This window comes from Bactrocera neohumeralis, chromosome 4 (assembly GCF_024586455.1).
Source record: "Bactrocera neohumeralis isolate Rockhampton chromosome 4, APGP_CSIRO_Bneo_wtdbg2-racon-allhic-juicebox.fasta_v2, whole genome shotgun sequence".
Lineage (NCBI taxonomy): Eukaryota > Metazoa > Arthropoda > Insecta > Diptera > Tephritidae > Bactrocera > Bactrocera neohumeralis.
Window position 1 is genome coordinate 33,748,691 of NC_065921.1, and position 24,213 is coordinate 33,772,903.

Sequence of the window (24,213 nt, forward strand, 5' to 3'; positions counted from 1 at the left end):
TTAATTAGGGATGGACGATGACAACATCTGATGAGTCGACGTTGCGAGTTTTCGAGAGAAAAGTTGTGCGAAAGATTTATGGTCCTCTTCGCATTCGATGGAACGATGAGCTGTATGAGATATACGATGACCTTGCGAAAAGAAGAAACGCCTGGCGCGCTGTTGTTAACTCGGCGAAAAGCGTAAGCGATTTCTACGCCCGTAAAGACGAGAGAAGAAACTTTCGATGCAAGCGAAATTAAAGTTTCTTCTTGTTTTATTCCCGCTAATTTTGGACACAGTCTCCAAATCCATGAACCAAAGAGTATTGGTGGTCTATTGGTGCACTATTATTAACACAGCAAGAATCTGCAATTAGGATTAAGACAACGAATTTTACAGTAATGACCGAAGTCCCATCAGAACTCCGGAAGGACCTTGCGAGTAAGTTTCAGTCCAAAATGAGGGCATCCGCACTTTGCTCCCTACCACTAAATGAACATATGCAGGTGAATAAGTAAGTATAATATATATATATGTATATATACATATATGTATATGTGCGTGTTTACCATATGTTAAAATACGTAAATCAGTAGGCGAGCTTAGTTGTTTTATTTTTCCAAGCCTTGGTTTCTATGCTCAATGATGCTAAAGTTTATACGTACATATACATACATACATATATACACAGCAAACGTATGTTTGTATAGTGCGCTTGTACACTTGTATGTGTATTTAGATAACTTTGTATGAATTAATGCATGTGCATGCAAGTCTAAACAAAGAGCGCAAGTGAATGTTTGCCGCCACTCGTTGACGGTGCTCCCCTTCGCTGATTTCAGACTCTTGTGGGTCGGCCGAGAGCGCTGTCCGAACTTCCAGTGGCTTGCCGTTGGCTTGTTGATTTCTTAAGCCAATGTTATTGCCGCTGCCGTGTTAGCCGTTGTCGAACGCCTGTGTTGTTGCTGTAGACAGTGCAATTTAGTTTCCCAATACTAACTCCAACAGAGCGTTAAGAAACTTTGCTTGACACACATATGTATGTACATACATACGAATGTGCGTTTAGAGGTACGTATGTATGTATATACCATTGTATGTATAAACAAGATGAAAATGTTTAGCTGCGTTGCTATACGCCGTTTGAGTCTCTTGGAATTGGCTTGAATCACTTCGGCATTTTTATGGCCTAAATCCATGTAGGCCTTGAGGAGTTGTAGTGTTCGCAGTTCAGTTCATCGCTCGAGATAAAGCGCACGCGCAGCTGTACGGAAAGGTAGTCAGCGTTCACAACAGTGTGCGGTGGGCGCCGTGGGCGCGGTGGCACGCAAGGGGCACTGCCGGCGGCGCACTATACCGATTTCCCGACTTTGTGAGATGCTCAAACGGCGGTAGCGTCGCTGTTGCTGGTGGTCTGCGGCTCGGTGGGGTGGGTACCTTGATGTGTCGGCGTCGACGTCGCCGCCAACAGTGTCGCATGCAAGCAGAGCAATCCAGTAGTGTTCGTCGCTACAAGAGCCATGGAGCCGCTAGCTGCTACCAGTGTGTTTTCGGATGCGGACGTTTTTACACGTTCGCTCGCTCGCTCGCTCGGTCGCTCACTTATTTGTTTCTGTCCGGCCATTCGTTTCGTTTTTGTACTAATTTTTTTTGTGCTCACAGCGCTCGTTGTTCTTCTTCGTTAGCAAGTGATTCTTTTAGTTTCTTATATCTGTTAAATATGCATTGTTGAAATTGTTATTGTTATTATTGTTGTTAGTTACCTATTGCTATTGAGAGTGCTTTGTTTTTCGTTTGCTGTTTGTTGTTGTTATTGCTTCCGATTTGTGTATTTGAATTGTTCACTTATTTCGTGTAACGGGCTTCGGTGGAACTTGCCGCGAGGTACGTGAGAGACGCGTTACGTGTTCTTTCGAGCAGCCACTTGACTTCATTACTTCGCCAACCCTGGCAGGAGTTGCTGCACCATACGTTTAGATTGGTAATTGCAGCGACCTACTACCGTTAGTATGAAAAAAAAAACAAAAATAATAATAAATAAAGAAACTAACAACCAGTAGAACAAGCATAGAGTGTATCAAGAGTGGCAAGAGTAACATAGACCACAATATCCGACCGACCAATTTAACCGAACGGCATTTAATTCACTGGCAGTGCAGTGCAGTGCAGAACTGCGATGTTGCAATGTGTGCTGGGTGTGGGCGGGAAGCGGAAGGCGCTGTTGTTGTCAGAAAAGTGTGTATGGCGTTTCGAGAGTGCACCTTGTCATACTATAAAATTGAATGGAAATTGCGAAACGAACACGAAATTCATAAAAAAAGAATAAATACATGGAACAGAAAAGAAACAGAAGCTCATAAAAAATGAAATTTGAAAAATAAGCATATTTAGAAAATCAAGTGCATTATGGATTACCTAGTTAAGTCTTATTTCTACAGTGTTTCACTTATGTTCAAACATACATATCTTTTGCATGCGTACCTATGTATGTACATATCCGCATCTTACAGTTCAGAACTGGTAGAGTCAGTGCAGTTGGGCAAGCCTCGGGAGTTGCATCGATACGATGGAATATGTGTATGCGTGTTGAACCAAGTAAATATGTAGGAATATGTCTTTTCCAGTTATCTTTTGCATCATCGGGGCTGGAACTCTTCTTCCCTGCGTTTTTACTTAATTTCAAAGTATGTTTAATTATATTTGAAACCTGACCTACTTACATACATATGTATGTTGCAATTATTGCTTTAGTCTTTTTAACCAAACCCTTTTCAACATGTTTCTTATTTAAATATTTTCTAACCTCAAAGTAATTAATCAAACAAGGTTCGTGGCATAAAAGCAAACGGTTTTAGCAAACTGCAACAGCACTGACCAAACCCCTTATTAAAATAGCCTTACTTTATTGAACAAAAAAATTAACTTTTTGAAAGTTCTTCAAAAGTAGAAATATAAGTTTGAAATCTTAGAATATTAGCAGTATCGTAGAATAATTACAGTTATCTCTTACTTATCCGAAACAAAAACTTGTGACTATTCCGATATTTCAATGTCCTGGTTAAAGGTGAAGAAGTAAACTACAAATGAAATTTTTGAATTAAACCTCACATGGATTTATAACATTATTATTTTTTTAAAACTACACATATAATATACTATTCTTGTTTTTCAATATATTCGTATATAAGAACCTAGAATTAATTAAAACGTTTATACATCTTTGAATAAGAACAACTTCCACTTTCAAATCGCTGCAAATTCGTCCGTTTCGCATATTTCAAATCAAAGAGGAGGAGCACAGTAACTCTATTTTGTGATTAGGCAACTAAATATTGTCATAGGTCGTTTCGAAATTCTTAACTATACGAATCGGCATTCAATTGGACACACTTACGTACCCACATTCATTTATACAAACGCACGCATACGTAGCAGTTGTAATTTGTTTGCGCAATGTGCGTTCGTTCAGCTCGAACCTATGATTACCTTGTAGGAAATTTTTGGGTGATAGAATTGTTTGCGAGTAAATTATTTAGAATTAGTCTAGAAATACCAAATTCGCCACTAAAGAGTACTTGTGATTACTGTTCGTAGGCCTAGTGTGTGCTTAGCACTCAGTGGAACGTGGGCTAAAGCCCTGACAAGGTAAGAATCTAAAGTTATGACCAAATGTACATATGTACATATTTATGTATATGTGCTTCGGCAGGTAAAGATAAACTTCAGATGGCTTTGCTGATCTAAAATCTATTAGCCGATTTAATGAGACTTAATGCTGCAGATCCATCCACTTTCGGCATAGCACGAAGAATAAGTACGACAAAAATCCAAAAAACTAGAGAGGTAGTAATAATCATTATGTATAAATACCAATAAGTAATAAATATACTTGTATAAGATCGTGTTTATAGCGCCTTAATTTGAGTTCTGGTCCAGACCAAATCACCAGTTGGTTATGTATGTCATCAAAAAGGGCACCAAAGGGTCACCTGTTATATTCCTCACTGGGTCAGTACATATAGTACTTACGAAGTCGTACACTTTGTGTGTGTGTATTTATGTAGTTCGTTATGCATTCGTAGACACATCGTAATCAGGTGGTAATAATAACAGAACGTGTGCTTTCGATACGAATAGTTTTCGGTGTTTATATGCCATGCTGCATGCGATTGAGATCACACAAGAAGAAGCATGAAACTTGAATATTGTAGACCAAGTCCAAGCGTAAAGAGCAAAGCTAAAACGTTAAAAATAGTGAACATTGTTAAAGCAAGCTATTGAGTTGAATTTTACATACTATTTTTGATAATAATCGCTGCTATTGCTCAAGATCTCACTTCCTTGTAAGAATCCTGAAAATGCAAACTGCCAAACTTTATTATGGAAAAATGAAAAAATTAAGATTATAAATTTTAAGTTTTTTCTATATATGTATTATAGTAGTATAATAAAATTGGCAACGTTATGGGCAACATATGTTTTACAAATGTCATCCATAAAAACAAGTTTGAAATATTTAAAATATAACAGACAATACATAAATTTGCGAGGAAAATTATATCGAAAATAGATGAAAACAACAAAAAACCCCGAATTTCACCACTAGCGAGTCGGGCCACCTATTTGAACTGGTGGAAATGCCAATCCGATTCCATATTTTTTTCACAAAAAATAATTTCTTATTTCTTATTATTCTTCTTTTCACAAATAACTGAAAATTTAAAACAAAAATCAGCTTAGTCTGCTTAAATCTCACATTTTCAGTACTTAAGCATAACTTAAGTATGAAATGTAAAACACTATTTTCCTGTTTTATCGGAAGCACAACTTAAGTATGGACTGTGAAACCGGAAATCCGAAATTTTAATAATAAAATCAACCTTATTTATTGAAATGAAAAATATGTGATAAACTCAACGCAAGGGCGTTCTTAGCAAATCTGGTTAGTACAGCTCTATAGGATTGTGAAGTATGGACATTGAATCTATTAGCGGCGGTACCATGTCTGCTTTTTAAAGATTTAAAACCATAGATGCCTGTCCTTAAAGCGATTACATGTATCAAATGATCGTTTTATATATCAATGCAGTTACAGCCTACCTATTAAATATAGGTTTTCGTATAATTTAGTTTTATGGTCGTGGCAATGGTCTGATTATGCTCATCTGAAATACTAAACTCCCCTTTATACCACGGAAGGATATCTCAATTTTTTCTCAAGTTATCGGAACCGAATTTTGCAGTCCCCGAATTCCAACTCGCCTCGTCATTCTGATCATTTATACGAGTACGTACATATGTACATACATATGTACACTTTCAGAAGTTCCTACTAACACATTTGATGACTTGCAATTCAACCAAAGGCATTGCACATGCCATTCCACGCCGTGCTGCAAACGCTTGTCTGCACATTTGGAACATACGTTCGCCAGCGTACACATTCGCTCTTATGCTTGCATGTGGGTGTGTAGGTGTGCAAGTAGCATTCTGACACCTTATTCATAGCTTGTTTCAGACGACTTCTAGGCGCGTGATTATACAGGTACATATATTAGCGCTGCTAAGCAGAGTATCGAATGCGACTAGCATAATGTCTTTAGCCGTTGGGTGCTGCATTGGAATAGTGGCTGCGACGGTTGCAACAGTGGATGTGACAGCGCCAGCGACAGCGGCAACAACAACGAGACTCCACTGTTCCTAAGTACCTGCTGGCGTAACTGCTAACCAACACCGTAAAGCACAATCAGTATTGGAATTGTTATTAAAGCTGTTTCACTACTTTGGCCCAAAACACCAAGCGTTCAACTAACAACAACAACAACCAAGTCCGTTAGTCTAACAACAACTAATCAAACAATGCGATGTGCGAGAAGCGAGCGGATGATTAGTTGGATGTGGCGGTGGTGCAATAAATGCATTGCGTCGGTGGTTTGGCCGACTTACGGTTTTTGCCCGCGCAACCGAATGAGTGCGGAACGATTAGGAAGGAAGGAAAGAAACGGAAGAGGTGCGCTACCGAGCATTGGGCGCAAATTGGGCGAGCATGAAGGTGCGCTCTCTGCTCGCTGCTCGTGCGTTGAGCGCCACACAATCGCAAAATAAACAGCAATTGCGTTGAATGTCGTGTCAGCATGAGGGCGCTGCGGTATGGCGAGGAAGATACAATCAAACAGCACATGAGAAGGCCCACTCCAAACCTGTTGACCTAATTTTGAATCGTGCGTCGTCTCGCTTCAAACATTGGCGCGTCGGCGTTTCCACTCAGTTTACGATTAGCACACAACGGCCGCTACGCTCTGTGTTACAACACAGACCAAAAGAGCGAGAGCATATCAATTGCTGTGGAGCGCACTGGTGTTTTGTGTACGAGGAGCTGACTGAATGCTGACTACGTACATATGTATATGAACAGGGAGCGTTTAGCTTTGGAGACGATTACTGCCTACGGCTTTAGTTATGGCGCAGCTGACACTGATGTTTGCGCTGCCGGCGTCGCTGCGTCGCATTCGTCTAAAGTGGTATTCCCTGACACACTACTGCCTGTGTGCTTGCATAGTGCGGTACTTTGGATTCAGTATATGTTGTTGTGTTGTGCCGAAAAGCAAAACATTAGAATCGAAGACGCGAAACGCGCGTACCAGCGTTCTCCGAAAACGCCATCGCCTGTAGTCACTCATCGAACGCTTTCGTTCCAACGTCGATTCGGTTGTTTGTCGCACGCATAAGCGCATCTGTGAAGAACGCGGTCGCGTAGAAATACATACATATATTCACACATATACGGGTTTCGAGTACATGAGTGCATGGATTATTTTGTGGATTGTGCAATAAAGTTATGAAAATAATCGCTGAAGACACTACAAGTAGAAGCAACATCCAAGTTATGAAAAATTGCAAGCTTCTGCTGGCCTGACATCAGTTTTACGTGAGGTGAATTGCTGTTAAGTTGCACTGCAACGAAACCAAAAGTAGAACAAATAGTGGAAACTAGGTTGGGTGCATGGCGAGCATAGGCTTTTTTAAGAATAGATGTGTGCACAGTTGTGCATATGCTTTGAACATATCCATATGTATATGTATGTATGTATGTATGTACATATCTATATAAATCAAATGTATGTATGTATGTACATAAATAATGCTATGAATTTCTATGTTCGAGCCATTCGCATATACATACATACATACATACATGCATATGTACATGTGTGCATACATACATACATATAACAACACTTTTGTGACATACTTGTACATATAATCCGTTGGCAACATTACAGCGGTTGGGGGTGTGAGGCGAAAATTCTATTCTCACCATTAGGTGAAATTGCAAGAATCCGGTCGCCGCCACGGAAGCAATGGCGATGACGATGACGATGTAATCACGGCAGCCATATGCTCTTTGCCAATGTGTTCCTACAGCATGGCAACATCAAAAATGTATTCGGTATTAGAAATAATTATTATATTTATACTTGACACAATTAGGTATTTGTGTGAACTGCATGCGATCTAACAATAGCTCAACTCCAGTTTATATCTCAAATCGGTTTCTTGCAGTTCTTCGCTTGAAAATGAGTATTGCTAAGGTACGACCACGCAACTAGCTAGAGTGTGTGCAAGCGTGTCCATGTGCGTCTATACGTACGTATGTAGTAAATACACATGTGCAGTGCTTTGTAACGTATTGCCGTTGTTGTTGGTGCTGCTGCAGCTGGTTTTCTAGTTCATATCTACAAAGCATCACGGCCGCCAACTAACATTTACTCGTCGCTCCACTACTTCGCTACAACTGAACGCTGACGAAATATGAGCGCAACGGCCAGCCATTGCAATGGTCGTACAGTCCGTCGAACGGTCGGCCGACGAGACGGTCAAGTTACCATTTGGCCAGGCAGTCTGTCAGAGAACTAGTTGCCATCGCGTGAGGAGAACATTGCCAAGAAAACTTAACGAAATGAGTAAAAATGAGGAAAATGTAAAATACAAAGATATTAAAAAGTCAAAGTGAGCGAGCACACAATTGTAACAAGCGAGAGGAAAATTAGGTCAACAAAACAACACTGCTTTCGAGCGCAAGCACCAATGAACGCTGGGAAGCTAACGCTGTTGACGAGAGGCGGCGGAGAGACTTTCTCGCTGGCGAAGCACGTTTTGCCGCTAGCAGAGCGCTTTTGCCTTTTTGACAAGATTGAGTACACGCGGTGTATGTGGAAATTTCGCTTTGAATTCTACGAGCATTGTGGCCACTAAAAGAGCGAAATACACTTTAAAGCGAAAACGTCAAACAGTTTAAATCAATTTATTAGAAATTCATTATTTACAAATCGCAGAAGAACAGCTCAACCGCAAACGAGAGCGAAAGAATTGAAGTGGTCGATTTTAAAGCAATAGACGTTTACGACCATAGTCTATTGTTAACTAATTATTGCTCAATGGGGTCAGTGTTTCTCTAGGTGCTCCAATACGAATGGAACAGAAATTAGTTCAATGAGTTTGGGCACACTCGTGGATTAAACCTGCCTAGTGCTAAAGCAAAAATAAAAACGAAAAAACGTAAAATACATTGAAATTAATAACAAAAACTACTATGCTTACCACAAATAGGTTAAAACGACTGCGAGCAGCGCAAATTAGACAAAAGTGAAGCAAATAACCAAGACACTTTGTGCATACGTTTTAGTGGGTGATGTGAGTGAGTGGAGTGTGAAGCGCTCTGTCGAGCTAAATGTTCCGAAATGAAGAGTTGCGAATGATAGTGGAAGTTGTAATTGCAAATATAGCAATAACGACAGTAACGAACAGAGTGGCACAGTGAGTCGACGCAGCCAAACGTGCGGTCTGTCTGTTGGTCGCTGACTGTTGTCATTGTTGTTGCTGTTGTTGGTACTCTGCTTAATGCCAGCGCTGTGGCAGTGTCCCACATGTGTGGAATGGTGAACTATTTTTGCTCCACTTGCTCTTGCCGTTGACCATGGCAAGTGTTTCGCAATGCGCTGCTGCAGCGCCTACATAAATGAAATCATCGCTTCGCATTCGGAACAACGCGCCGCTATAGCGTCGCTGTGTGTGCTTACTTACATGCATACCCACATGTGCACGCTTACTAGCCCGAGCGCAAATTAAGCTTTCGGTCTGTTGATCGTTGCCGGTGGCGAGAATTTCGCTGCTTGCGCTGCTCCGTTTTACGCTGTTTTACCTTAATGAGGGAAATTCCTGTTCCACTTTCTAACTTGGGAGTATGGCGCGAAAAGCACAACCGCCGTGTTTGTGCGTTTATGTTACAGTTAAAACTGATTCTCATTCACCATTCTTTCGTATTTACATACAAACATACATATGTGCGTTGTTGTTATAAATTTCGTCGTTCTTTTTTGCCGAACAAACAATTTCTCATTTGACTTCTGTTCGCCGAATGCGTTGGGCTGCGATGAACTGGTTGGTATGTGTGTGTGTGCGAGAAGGTGTTTGTGTGGCCTGTTGTAAATGAGCAGCGGGAACAATGTCACCCACTTTCAATAGCAGAAACTTCAGAATTAATGTCAAGTTCCGATAGAGTCACCCACAAACACACACACACACACATGTATTTAGAAATATACAACTTCTCTTATGAATGTAAAGTTGTGTGTAACTCTCGCACGTGCGCTATTTAGTTAACTGTTGTTTTCTCTTGTAAAATACATAGCTTGTGGAAAGTCGATCTTGGCGACTACCCAATCCTAAGTAATTTAATATTTTTACTTTCCCTAAAATGTGAACCAGTTACGGTAAACAGTCCAGTGTAAAAGGTTGCATCCAAATTATGCATAAGTATATAAGAACATATGCAGTATGTACATATGGCAAATGAGTGCCGTGATTTGTATTATAAAAGAACTCCTGTTAAAAACAGTTATGTTGTGCTAATTGTGTGACCTAACTTGGTGCTTGGATCACGGCGTTACGCCATAGTTGCAACTAGAAAATGTCCTCAAAGACCTTATATTGAGCTTATGGCTGTCCTTTCTTGGAAAAAGTCTGTGAATGACTCGGAAAAGTTAGGTCGGCCTGTTGGTTTTTAGAGCAGCTAGAGGGAGATGATATGAATGATGAAATGAAAAGTATGGGATTCGAAAAACAGATTTTACTAATAAACATATTTAAAAATATCGAAATAGTCCAATATCAAACGATTTGTAATTGATTAATGTGGAGATATCAATCATGGTGTCTTTTTAGACGAGAGACGTTATTTCAAGTTCTGCGTAGCTTCAATATTTTGTACTTTAGTTTTGACTTAGTTAAAAATGCTTCAAAGCGTCTATTTGAGCGAAACCATTAAGCGAGTGTGTACGCGGTTAAGTGTAGGTCATCCACTTTCGGTATAACATAGGTATATTCCTGGTTGGTAGGTTTGCTTGTTAGTCGCCCGGCTTTTGTGCGACATAATCCAACATAAAAATGTTAAGCAGATATGTCACTGACATACTGACATGAATAACTTCAAAGTGGCAAAGAGCACAAAATAGAAAACAAAATGCGCTCTCTCATGCCTATTCAACGTGTATCTGTTTACTCACATAAATGCATTGGCATATGTGTGTATGTAGGGCATGTGGGTAAACTATGCACAATGTAGGCATGTATGAATAGTGCCAGCATGAATCTGTGTGGCTTTACCTTTCGAGCGAGATATTTATGAATTTGGGATGTGAGCTAGTTTGGTTTCAAAACTTGACCTAATGACTTGGTTGTAATGCAGCTAAGGAGCATTAAAATATACCAGTACATATTTACTATGTATGTATGTACATATCTATGCGCATATCTTTAGATGTGCTTATGCTTTAATGCATTTTTGTTTTACAACCAACGTTAAAATAGGCCAACTAGAAGAGACTGAGGGTTTATTCGAAATCAAGCGGTATACGTACATATGTTTATAAATATGTTTGTACATTATACATATGTACATATGTGTATGGTAAATTTGTAACCGTTATGTTGATACATACATATGTATGTACATATGCGTAAGTTTGATAAATTGCTGAGAAATTAATTAATATGTGTTTACAAAAACTTGAATTGATTTTGTAATAATTTAACCTCGTAGACACCTCTTTTGAAAATTGCCCTCAGAAAATGCTTTTTTCTACACTGAACAGTGTACATACATACATATATGAAGTTTGAAACGCGATTTGACATACCCCGAAGGAAATATCGCTGACCGTACATACATACATAAAAGTATGTATGTATGTATGTACATAAATAATCAGCATGATGAACTAAGTCTATTTAGGTACATATGTCCACTTGTCTGTAAAACGCGAATAACGCGAACTAGTCTCTCACTGTTTGAGATACCGACCTTAAACTTTGCACACGGCTTTTTCTCCCCAAGAAGCTGCTCATTTGTCACCGTTATCGACCGATGACCGCTCTTCAAGGCTTTTTTAACAAGATATACTCAAGAAATTTGGCGTGGATTATTGTCCAAGGCAGCGTTAAAATATCAGAAAATATGTTCCAGATCGGATCACTATAGCATATAGCAGGCATCCAAAATGGCGGACCAAAATCAAGTTCATGTGTGAAAAAGTGTTCAGAACTTCCTCAAGTCGTTTACTTTAGAATAGATCTTTTAGGCTGCCCAAACACACATTTCCGAGGAATTGCTAAGAAAGGTGCTTTAATATTTACCATATTTTTCAATGGTATTTGTTATTTTATTAAAGTTTTTTATCGATTGCGCAAATGTTACGAAACTATAGGATATGCCTGAAGCATACACTGTATTTGTCGATCACTGTTTCATATGATCGTATAGTATATTTTCACAGAAATGGACAAGCTTTTGAAAATGTTGAAGACTTTTTGTCTTTATAAAAAAAAAGTTTCCATAATTACGATTATTTAAAGAAAGAAAAACGCGTTCTGATTAATTGAAAACTTGAAAATTATGCATTTGATGCGGGTTTTATTATTATAGATTATTTTACATAAAGAAAAGCAAAAGAGGGGAATCGGAGTTTGAGCCACGGTTCGTCAAGGTCAATCTTATTTATTCCACATACACACATACAAATGTATATTATAATTTGTATATGTGTGCTTTTGTACATTGTTTTGTTTGTGTGCATATTCAAATTGGATTAACCGGGTGACCTCTAATGTATCGTAGGGAAAAAAATATTAATTTTTGGTAAAGTGTGTTTATACACAACCGTTCGTGTAGGCATACATGCATATAGATATGCATAAGTATGTGCATCTCTAATTTATGGTTTCTTTCATTCAAACCTGTTTTCTTAATGTAAGCGCCTCTAATAACAAACCCAAAACTATCCACTCACAACAAACGTCTGTATATTTGAAGATGGACTGTATTCAACCTTGAATCGAACGCTGAAGATCGCTTCTCTTACTTACGTATTCATAATCATAAAATTAGAGGTTTATTTATTGTAGTTTGAATATTTTGTGTTGCTTATGCAGTTTTATTCATCTCCGTAATTGGAATGAACGCTGGAAAGATAGCAAGGGACTGTCTAAATAGCTAATCCCCTCAAGGCCTTGCGCTCAGTGCTTTGTAGGAGTGCAAGCAAAATGCGAAAAGCTTTTGAGGTTTTAAAACTCAGTAAGAAATTATCTCCGAAGAAAAAATGCCCTTCTTTAAAGCAATTACATTTAAACGCACTACGAAAGCAATCCTCACCTGACAGATTTATTTCAATCAAGTATATCAGCTCAAGTTCTCTGCAAAGGGAAAGCAAACGTAGATAAGTTAACAAACTAAAAATATGTCATTACTGCCAAAAAACTAGAAGAAGAGGACAAATCAGCTGAGTTTGTTTGTCGGACTAGAAGAAAAATGCGACTGAAGGACCCATTGGAAGAAAACAAAGAATTAGCAACTGAGAAAACAATTCCATTTTTTAGTTTCTGATGATAAAATGCTAATTGTAAAGATTGCTAATTGTAATAAATTTGTCATCCAAATATTTGCGAATAACTGAAGGTATTCGACTCACTTTAGAGATCTTTCCGACACTATAATTATCATATTTGATGTAAAAAGCCGTCACAGTAACATGCATATAATTAATTACACATTAAATCCGTTAAAAACTACGCATTAATTGTCGAAATTATGTATAAATTAGATACATACATTTGTAGAACATTTAAGATCGATTTAAAACTGTTTTAAAAAGTACAGGTCTAGTTAAAATAATCGGTTACTTCAACTTGTCTTGCGCTTTTTTGTAGGTAAATGGCTGAAACTATAAGTGCAGCCGCCGGTATGGAGATGACATTAAAGGACAGCGGGATAATTGATATGACACCCGGGAGTTTGTTGCAACATAGTGCGTTAGTCAAGCATACACATGCGCTACGTAGCTTGAAGGAATGCAGCGCAGATGAACAGCCAGTGGCCTTGGATAGTACGGCACGCGCAAATAGTACCCCGCCAACGAATTACTCCACATCCACAAGCACACCGAATCCGCCCGCTATGGCGACGTTTCGATGCGAACGTTGCGACCATTTCGAGACTACTTCTAGGGCATCGCTACTACTACATGTCGTCCAGTGTTTGTCTAATCATGCGCGGCTCAAAACCGAAGAGCCTGACTTGGAGAATCTGAGTGTTGTCGGTTCGGTGATGCCCCATGCAGACCAAAATGGGGGCAATAGCAACGATGTAACGAAATTGGTACCGGATACGGCAACGGTAAATAATGTGCCCACAAATATGTCGGTGGTTGCAACGAATGGCAATGCCAGCAGTCCAACTGCATCATCGTCTTCGTCGTCCTCATCCCGCAAAGTTTTCGAATGTGATGTTTGCAATATGAAATTCTCAAATGGCGCTAATATGAGACGGCACAAAATGCGCCACACTGGTGTCAAGCCTTACGAATGCCGTGTCTGCCAAAAGAGGTTTGTATTTACTACTTACTCGAGCTACGAACTGACCCCCCAGAGTATTATATAATTTATGATTATAGATTTTTCCGCAAAGACCATTTGGCAGAACATTTTACAACGCACACGAAAACTCTTCCATACCACTGTCCCATATGTAACCGTGGCTTCCAGCGCCAAATCGCTATGCGCGCACATTTCCAAAACGAGCATGTCGGCCAACACGACCTCGTTAAAACCTGTCCACTGTGTAGCTATAGAGCAGGTTCTATGAAATCGCTAAGGATTCACTTTTTCAACAGGTGAGCTAGAAGCGTATATACATACATAGATATGTTGCTTCGCGTAGTTGAAGAAATAAAGTTATTTTTTAATGCCGTGTGTTTTATAGACATGGTATAGACCTTGATAATCCCGGACCGGGTGGTTCCTCATCCTTACTGCTCGCCTTGGAGTCGCAAGCATCACAAGTAGCAGCTGCCGCAGCCGCTGCCAGTTTCGTACCGGGCCTGAATGTCGTGGCTGCAGCTGCTGCTGCGGCAAGCCAGAATGCAAACTCGAGCATGACGACGACCCATCAGAGCGATAGCGGCGAGTCGATGCGTTCGCTGGAGAATGCCACACCGCCCATGCACTTTTTGACTCCACATGTGGAAATTTCAACGCTGTCCGACAATGGAACCGATTTGTTCAATGTAACATGGAATGCGTTGCTAAATTGCAAATTGGGGAAATCCACTGATGCGGCGTTTTTATGTGCATTTGATTTGCAGGGGAACGCCAATACCGCAACCGGGGTGGAACTGATGGAGACGAAGAGCGGCGGTCGAGGCGAGCGGGATGCAGTCATTGGAAATAAGTCACCAGCGCCACCACCACCGCAAGAACATCCGATCGATTGCAATACCAAATCGTTGCCTTCAAGCACCAGTCATGTCGGTGTGCAGTTGAATGCTTGCCCTTCACCAAAAACCCATCACCACGAGAACCACATCACACCATCCATCAGTTTGATACCAATCAAGCAGGCGAGTGTAATGCACAAATTTCCTAGCCTTTTTCATTGTGTTCACATAAGCATACATATCTATGTACATATCTCCCCATTTTGTCTGTTTTTTGTTTGTTTTTTTGGTTATTATTGCTCTACTGTAGGAACCAGTAGGGGAGGATTTATCAACGGATGCTAATAAGAGCGGCACAAAAATTAGCCCAACCACACAATGCGATCAAATGAATGGCGGTGACAGCAGTGAATCGGAATTCTCGTCTCCAAACGGCAGATTAACTTCGTTAATTAAGGTCTGTTTTCATGTTTTTTAGATCAAAATCATCTGATTTTTCAATCGATACTGGCTCCGTCCTTAAGAGAGAACATTTCTGTTGCACTGGAATTTTCAAAAGTTCCATTTAAACTACTTACCTGAATTTTTTCTCTTAAAACTGCCACGTGTCGGGTTGCAACATACAATATAATTTATGTACGAAGTATCTCAATGAAGCTTGTTATTTTGGTATTAGCCAATCGAATCATGATTCTTGTAAGGAATATCTGAAAACTCGTATTCTGACTAATCTTCAAATTCAGAAATATCGAGCTAGGAAACAAACCTTTTTCTGTACTTGGCTCTCCGTGTCAAGGGTCGTCTTTCCGAGCATTTTTCATGCGTATTTAACAAAATTAGTCGATGCCCGGTATAGTCATAGCAAGCGATAGTCAGATAGCCGTTGAGGATATTTCGCCAATGGGTCCACCTAATATGGGTACCGCGCCTCAGAGACAAAGACGGAAATTAACCAGGGTACCAAGCTCGCTTAGTAGTTGTAGGACCTCATTACCAAAAATAAGGGTTTCTGTAAAAAAGAAAGTATGACCAGGAAACAAATGGCCTATGTTAATCAAAATGATTACTGAACGGGTATAACCTGAAAAAGTGTAGCATTTCTTTAATGCTGAAACAAAATGGACAATGCGGAGATGCGAGGTCACAATAGATCCAGTGCAGTGCAACCCTCAATTATCCATTTATTTATCTAATTATACATAACTAAGCTTAGAGGTGTTTTTTATATTTTCTGATGGATTGCAGGTATCCCCACTGAAGTCCTTGTTAAGAGAGGATCTCAAACGACGCATTTGCGCCAAGGCTAATAATCGCATCACCCGCAATGCGGCTGTATTGGACAACAACAATGTCGTGCAAACAGGCGGCGTCACCGGCACCACAAGCAACAGCTCCTCCTGCAATTCCACCCCTATATGCAACGGCACGATCACCTCAACCGGCCAAGAGACCGAACCAAACCTGCTAAACCGCAAGCAAATACTCACTTGTTTATTCTGCGGCATCGAGTTCCCGGACGAGACACTGTACTTCCTGCACAAGGGCTGCCACTGCGAGAGCAATCCATGGAAGTGCAACATATGTGGCGAACAGTGCAACAACGTCTACGAATTCAATTCGCATTTGTTGAGCAAAAGCCACCAATAGCAACCAATGAGCCTTGCAAACGCGGCCAATATCAACAATCAAAAGTAGATAGCTACAAGCACGGCGGCATTTCGGAAACGATAACAGTTGTCCATAAAGCAGGCAATGAAGGACTCGTTGAACGAGCTTTTTATAGTGAGACAAATAATCTACAGCTAGAGGCATATTGATGGGGAAGGCTCCACAAGTATGTGGGTGTAAATATATAAGACAGTTTAGTGTTTTGTTTTAGGAAAATCAGGCAAGCGGTTCGCTGTATAACAGTGGCTGCTAAAGGCCAGAATCGTAAGGATAGTAGAAGCGAAAAGTAATGGAAACTGAAGTCACGAGATGCAAAAGTGTGTGATAGTCGATTGTAACTGAAAGCAAGAACAAATCAAAATTAAAAACATAAAATAGTACATTTTCTGAAATATTTATGCAAATTATCATGTTTAACGTACAACTTTCTTAATTACATACAAATGAGTAAGTTAGATAATGACGAGTATTCGTCAAAGCAAATCGTTAATCCTTTGCGCACGCGTAGAAGCAGTGAAGTCAAGAAAATGCTGTGTATGCAGATGAATAGGTCTCTATTAGCAGTGCTGAAGACAGAGAAAGTACCAAAACACATGACACCTTTAATAGGCAAACGATTTTTTAGAAATGCATTTAGAGCTTTATCCGCCCCAAATTAAACACATGATGTTATTAAATACATATATTGTATATTAATTAAATTAGAGAAGAGCATTAAGTAAAGCCAATGGTAGCTTTTGATAGGCCGAGGGAAATCTTTCTTAGCACATGAACGGTCGCTGAGAAATCGTAGAGTTCTGATAAAATCAGTAAAAAATTATTAACAAAAAAAAAATATAGATGCAGTGTTGCTGTATCGGTGTGCTATGAAAAATTTCCGTTTGCTTGCGAGGAGTCACTCAATAATTTAACTATTAGTGCTGGTCAAATTTTTGCAATGTACCTTCAACGTATGTATGTAATTTTAAATGAATTGTTATAAAACATATATTAGTTGTAAGTAATCGAAAATTATACACATAATTAGCATGTAGTTGCATATACTCGTATGTAAAACAAACCTAATTGAAATAGCGACGAACTATAGTTAATTAATTAATAATAAATAATTTTAAAATATTTCTTTAGCCAAAAAACGCAAAAGCATTTGCACTTTTGGTGAATTCACGTACAACGTGCGACCGATATCTCAAAAAGTCAAAAGTTTCATGTCGAATTGGCAAACTCAAACGATTTAACGTGTGTATGTGGCAGACAGGCACGCGCGCAGAAAAAATTCAAAATCGTGGAAGCGCCATTGCTAAAGTATAAATTGAATTTTCAATATAGCAATTGCCGGTTAAAAGTATATTTTCGCATTTAAAGTTTATTTTTGGTTTTATACATATTTCGCAAAGACATTTGCATTTATCGTTGAACAACTCTCTGTTGCATGCAGTTCCGAAATGTTCGTTGACAGGATATTAACTTTGAACCGCGGTAAGAGGAACTTACGAACTTTATCGCCCATTATTAAAAGCAGTCTCTAGTTAATGTTAAAGTGGGGTGGAATTCCGTTTGAGTATCAATCAAAAATTCCTTTTCGTATTCATATTATATTATATAAATACTTTATTTGCATTTGTTTGTGCTTTTCTCTAGCTTTTACTCAAAGTTTCTTTTTCTGAACGAAGCGTCCCTTCAAAAATGGCAATTGTAAATAGGTTACTCATGCGCCACGTCCGTCAATTACAGAAATACTCATTTCAGGCCAATGGCATTTTTTAAATACAATTGGGGTACTCACAACACGTCGTAAAGCATCGTAAAATCGTAAAATTATAAATTTTGACACTCGTATAAAAAAATTGTTGTTGTTGTTCATACAAAAATGAGTTTACGCATTTACAATTCTCAATGCTATGTTTTCGAATCGTTATAACTTATAACTTTATGAGACTTGTGAAAACCCTAAATATGTTTGAAGTGAAACAAATTGTAGGTCATGGACTGGTGGATCTATTTGAAAAATTTTTCTGTCACAAATGCATGTGAAGACTCAACCATAACCTGAAGGGGTCACCGATGTAAGAACTTATCACACACATCTCAGTGACAACGTTTATAATGAAGACATTTTGTGTGAAAAATCGCATTTCAGACACACACATACATACACGTTAAAGCTTTTGAAATTGCCAACATTTACAGCAATTAACTGTAATCAGAGCAATTGCGCTAAAAGTCAACAAATCAAAATGAGCAATATTTTTATATTCGAAGCTACGTAGATACCTACCTTCCTCTTTAATTAAGTACACAAATACCCAAAAATTCACACATATACACATCCAAAAACATACGCCAAAATATGTATATGTATGTATGTGCGTGCATAGAGATAAAAGCGTAGCTTAAGTACATATGTAGTTTGGGAAAGCAGCTTATGTCATAAATGAATATGTTGTTATCTATTCCTAAGAAAAGCAACAAAATGTTTATGAAACATTGCGAGCAATTTCTTAGCTTGTAAGCATTCATTTAGACAACGCAACAAAATGCGAAGCTGAAATCTTATTCAGAAAAAGCTTCACGTGCTTTCAAGTAGCTATTTATCAATTGACTGAAGCGGCTTTGCCAAAACTAGGCAGGTACAGTTTTACGTGGAAAAAGTTAGGTTAGGTTTTGCTTAAAGGTCAACACTGACGATTTAAGCAAAAAGTTGATAATTTCACATCCAACACATGCACATGCACACACACTTGGATAAAGAACAAAACATTAGCTGAATAAGGGAATCCCAATGTTAACCAAATTCACACAGAAACATACATACATATATACTTAGAAATCGGGAATAAAATGCAAAAAAAAAAAACAAAAAAAAAATATGTGACGAATGGAGAAACTTGCAATAATTATTAAATCGTATAGGCAAATTCGTAATTGTGAGCGGGTAATCTTAGGTATTTTATTAGCAATATTGCACCATTGAATGGCCTTAGAGAAAGGCTTTAAATTGTTATGTTTTCAGAGTTTAACAAAACAAACAAGATTATATATAAATGATATATTATGTATTACGACAGATTATATATTATTACTAGAAAATATCCATAGAAAACTTACAATTAAACTAGGCGAACGGCAGTAGTAACACACACATATAAACTCAAAAATGCTAAATACATATGTACATACATATGTATATGCAAATGATTCAGAATGCGCTGTACATATGGCATGTACTGGAATGTTACAATTTAAACACCTTGAACCAGATGCATATAAATACAATATAAACGAAAGCGAAAATAAAACAAAAAATATATAATCAAAAATAGAAGAATAGAGTTATATAAACGAATGTTAAAGCAAATAATACAATTAACATTTAATGCAACGGGATGCCGTAAGAATGTAGAATGTAGTCAATATGAGTCAAGTTTGGCATTACATCCGTCCAAGGGTTCCTTGCTTTGCGCTGCGGACCCACAGTCCACGACATCGACGCAACGGCGCAGCCGGTGTCGTTTTCCGGTACTCGCCGCCACTCGTCGAACCCAAAATATGCGAACTTGCTTTCCTCATCAAATGGTCAACATGACGTACACATACACACATACAAATGCAGACACACTCATACATGCACACACAGCATCCATATGTACCTTTTGTATGTTTTATTTAGTTTTGATTTTGCTTTGTTGATAATTAAATCAATTTGTTGTGTTTGTTGCATGCATTGCATATGTCGTAAAGGGTATTTATGTACAACGTGCAAATGTCACGTACAAATAATGTTGATTTTTTTTTTTTTTTCGCACCAATCAGCATAAGTACATACAAACACACTAGGCACACATACACATATATACACACAAATCCTTGCATATTTTTTACAGTTGCATAAATACATATACATATATATATACAGATATATACATATATATTAGGAAATTGTAATATAAATTGTTGTGTTCAATTATTCTTTAATTACTTATCATTACATTCAATAATTATTAACTACATACATACATGCAAACAATATAAATGCGTAAATGAATAACGGTTAACGTGTAGTACATGGTATATACTTAAATCGTGATTATAACAAAACGCAAGACAAGTAAATTTTAAAAGTAAATCAAACGAAAAGAAATCTATAATATTTAACAGAAATATTCAAATACATACATAAATGCGTACACGAAGCAGAAGAAGAAGAAAAAGAAGAAGAAGAAGAAAGGAATAGTTATAATATTTTGTAAGAAAGTGTAAGTCATTGTTGCACATTTCGTTACATTGTTTGAAAAATTAATACAGTTGTTGAATTTTAAATACAATAATAATAATAATGACATAATTCTAAAATGCAATGGGTCTTGTGATTTTCCTTTTGGCCATAGGAGACGGCTACGTAGTTTTTTGAAGCCACCTGGCAGAAGACCACTTCTAATGGTTTTGTAATAGCACTTTTACAATTTAGAAGCTATGTCGATTGTAGAGGAAGCGCAGCGCTTTTGAAGCCGAACCGAGCTCTCCACGCATCAAAGAAAACTGACTGGAATTGAAAGCAACAAAAAACCTTAACCTTGTTTGACCGATGTAGAGTAGAATGCCCTTCACAAATAAAAAAAAATTTCGTACAAAAACTTGATTCTAATCGATCAATTTGTATGACAATCGATATCGACGATTCTGACAAATGAGCAGCTTTTTGGGGAACCAAAACGTGTTTAAAGTTTCAGATCAATATCTCAAAACCGAAGTGAATAGTTCGCATATATGTACATATATACAGACAGACGAACGGACGTATGTGGCTACATCGACTTAGCTCGAAATGCCGATGTATATACAGTGGAACATGCATAACTCGAACTTCTAAAACTCGAACTCTTGAATTGACATTAGAAGTCGAATTTCATATAAAGTTTCTTCCATAACTCGAAGTTTTTCTAACTCGATGTTAAGATAAGATAAGATTGATAAATGAGGAATATAGTACACCGCGGCCTTAGGCCTATTGTGCCCTCTCTTAACTCACAAGGACTCACTTAGACCCAGTACATTGATAAAGTCCAATATTCTGCCGGGTACTATTGAGGCGATGCGATCCCTATCCGGAAACATGTATCCAAGGGCCTTAAACCTGCGTCTACAGACTGCTGTGCAGTCGAGCAGCAGGTGTTCCGGTACTTCAGGCTCCCTGTCGGCAGTTAGCGCAAGAGGATAGGCCCATGTTATATAAATGCTTATTCAGCTTGCAGTGGTCTGAGTTTATCCCTAGGGAGATTAATTATAACTTTAAACCTGCTCTGGTTGTACCCGCCAATTAGCAACTTGGCATGTCGCATACCATGTACTCGTTGCCAATGCTTTTCTCTGCCCACTCCTTCTACCTTGCAGAGCAACTCTTTTAAGGTATGGGGACCCAACCCAGTAAAGGGTTCAGGTCCTATCATATTGGTGGAGGCTGCGGAGCGGGCGAGCCTATCAGCAAGTTCGTTACCGGCTATACCTCTGTGACCAGGCACCCAGAATAGGTGCACCTGGTTCCGTTCAGCCGTTATCTACACTCCTGCACTACTAGCGATTTGATCTCGTAGGAGGAGATCGCTTTTAGTGCCGCTTGACTATCGCTAAGTATGGTTATCCGCTCATTGCGACAGTTGCCATGGAGGTTTATCTCTATGCGCCGACTTATGGCAAAGAATTCTGCATGGAAAATGCTCGGGAAACTTCCTATAGGTGTAGAGAGCTTGGTGCGCGGACCCTCGAGCCCTGAACCGATTCCCTCCGATGTTTTCGAGCCGTCGGTGTACCACCTCAACCTACTATTCCAGCATCAGCTCGAGAGTGGAGCCGTTCCACTCATCCTTGCTGCCGAGAGTGACCTTAAACTTCTTCGTGAAGTTAACTGTTTTGGTAATGTTGTCCTTCGGGAGGAGGGCTAATGGTATATTGCCACTTGTCACTTCCATCCTCTGGGACAAGATTACCTTGCCTTTGCCACACCCCTCTGACGTTATTTGCAGAAGTATGTGTTTGGCTACTTGACCGATCACTTAATGAAGCGGTATGAGTTCAAGAAAGACCTCCAGTGCTGCCGTTGGACAAGTGCGCATTGCGCCCGACATGCAAACGTGGGTTAGTTTTTGCAGCTTCGATAGTTGGAGCCCTACAGAAATCTGTGACGCTATTGAGTCCCAGGCCACCGCCCCGTACGTGATTTTCGGTCGCACAATCATGGTATACAACCACCTAACGATCCTTGGCTTATAGCCCCAGGATTTTCCCGCCAGCCGATTGCACAATATTAATGCTTTTGTCGCTTTGACCAAGGTCAGGTTAACATGCTGCTTCCACCGCAAAGTAGAATCCAGCGTGAGACCAAGATATTTGACCTTGTTGGTCATCTCCATCTCTCTACCCCCAAGTGTGAGGTTCCTGAGACCGGGTAGGGACCTACGGCTCGTGAACGGGACTACGGTCATCTTTTAGGGGTTGATATTCAATTCAACACCACTACACCACCCCTTTGCCAGGTTTAAACCTCTTTGTATTAGGCCGCAGAAAGTGTCCTCAAATTTACCCCTGGCTATAATTACAATGTCATCCGCATACCTCTGGCAGCGGATCCCATTGTCCGTTAGCAGTGCTAACATGTCGTCCACTACAAGACTCCATAGCAGGGGTGATGATATCTTGTTGTGCTAAGACGAATCCTTGCATCTCCTACTGTTGTTTCAGCAATTCTGGTAAGCAGTACGGCCTCTATCCATCTACGCACCGGTGCTGCCACATTCCTTTTCTCCAGTGCCCTGGCTACGCTCCTGTGAGACGTGTTGTCAAAGGCACCTTCGATATCCAAGAAGGCGCAAAGCATAACTTTCCCTCTCTCCAGTGAACTCTCTATCTCAGAGGTTAACTGGTACAGAGCAGTATTGGTAGATCTGCCCGCTCTATATGAATGCCCGCTCTGTATGCCTACAGCATGCAGGGGTGCACTCTTCAGCTGCTTCGACCCTATTTCATGGTCTACGATCTTTTCCATAGTTTTTAGTAGGACAGAAGTTAGATTAATTGGCCTGAAGAATTTAGCTATTTATTTAATTTAGCTTCCTTCCTTCCTGGGTATGAAGATCACCTTAGCTGTTCTCCATAATTCAGGGATGTACGCCATTGCGAGGCTCTCCCTCAGCAGCCGAACCAGGTATGGCAGCAGAATCTGCTCCACTATCGGAGACTTGAATTTTTCAAACGAGCAGTATATAATTGCTTAGCGATTACCCAATCCGAGCGGGATGGCCTGTGTTCGATCACGGGAAGACACTGGTCTTCCCGAATTTTTTCCGGGAAGTGCGCTCGCAGAAGCTCCGTAGCTCTGTGCCAGTGCCTTGTGCAGCCGAGCGCTTCTGGAGTTGAGGTGACATTTTCACAGAATCTCCTGAAGCTTGCCTGCTGTGCAGACCTAATCTCCTTATTATATAAGGTGAGGCTGCGCCTATATTCCTCCCAGACCCCCGTACGTTTCGCTTTATTAAATAGTCTTCGTACTTTTTCCTGAGATTTGCAACGCTCCTTGGTCACCAGGGACAGTTGCGTCTGTCTGTGGGCATTTTTAGGGGGCAACTGCCATGATACGCGTTAATGATTGACCCGTTCAGCGCAGATTACCTACTCTCCATTCCTGGGCCTGTATGGTGGGTTCACACCCCACATTCTCAATAGATAAGTTACTGCCTAATATATACTCCAAAAGAGACTCACCTCTTGTGTTGCCCCATTCCATGTGGTGGGCGTTCGCGTC

The 24,213-nt window shown here is 39.6% G+C and overlaps 1 protein-coding gene and 1 long non-coding RNA gene across 8 annotated transcripts; one reads left to right on the top strand and one right to left on the bottom strand.

Annotated features, from left to right (window-relative positions):
• The first annotated feature begins 1,631 nt into the window (after window positions 1-1,631).
• LOC126754443 (ikaros family zinc finger protein) lies at window positions 1,632-19,286 on the top strand. 7 transcript variants are annotated; one of them, XM_050466408.1, is made up of 7 exons: window positions 1,632-1,985; window positions 13,246-13,920; window positions 13,989-14,207; window positions 14,297-14,600; window positions 14,679-14,939; window positions 15,061-15,207; window positions 15,996-19,286. In XM_050466408.1, exons 2-7 carry the CDS (start codon window positions 13,250-13,252, stop codon window positions 16,395-16,397), a joined length of 2,004 nt encoding a protein of 667 aa, XP_050322365.1. In that variant the 5' UTR covers window positions 1,632-1,985; window positions 13,246-13,249; the 3' UTR covers window positions 16,398-19,286. The 7 variants fall into 7 exon arrangements, with proteins under 7 accessions (XP_050322365.1, XP_050322359.1, XP_050322364.1 ...); XM_050466402.1 differs by having other exon boundaries at window positions 14,297-14,939; XM_050466407.1 differs by having other exon boundaries at window positions 14,297-14,933.
• Window positions 3,067-4,447, bottom strand: LOC126754445 (uncharacterized). Its single transcript, XR_007666294.1, has 3 exons — window positions 4,280-4,447; window positions 3,872-4,219; window positions 3,067-3,817 (listed from the first exon to the last, which is right to left on the bottom strand). It is a non-coding gene; the product is annotated as an uncharacterized LOC126754445 (long non-coding RNA).
• Window positions 19,287-24,213: the final 4,927 nt, after the last annotated feature.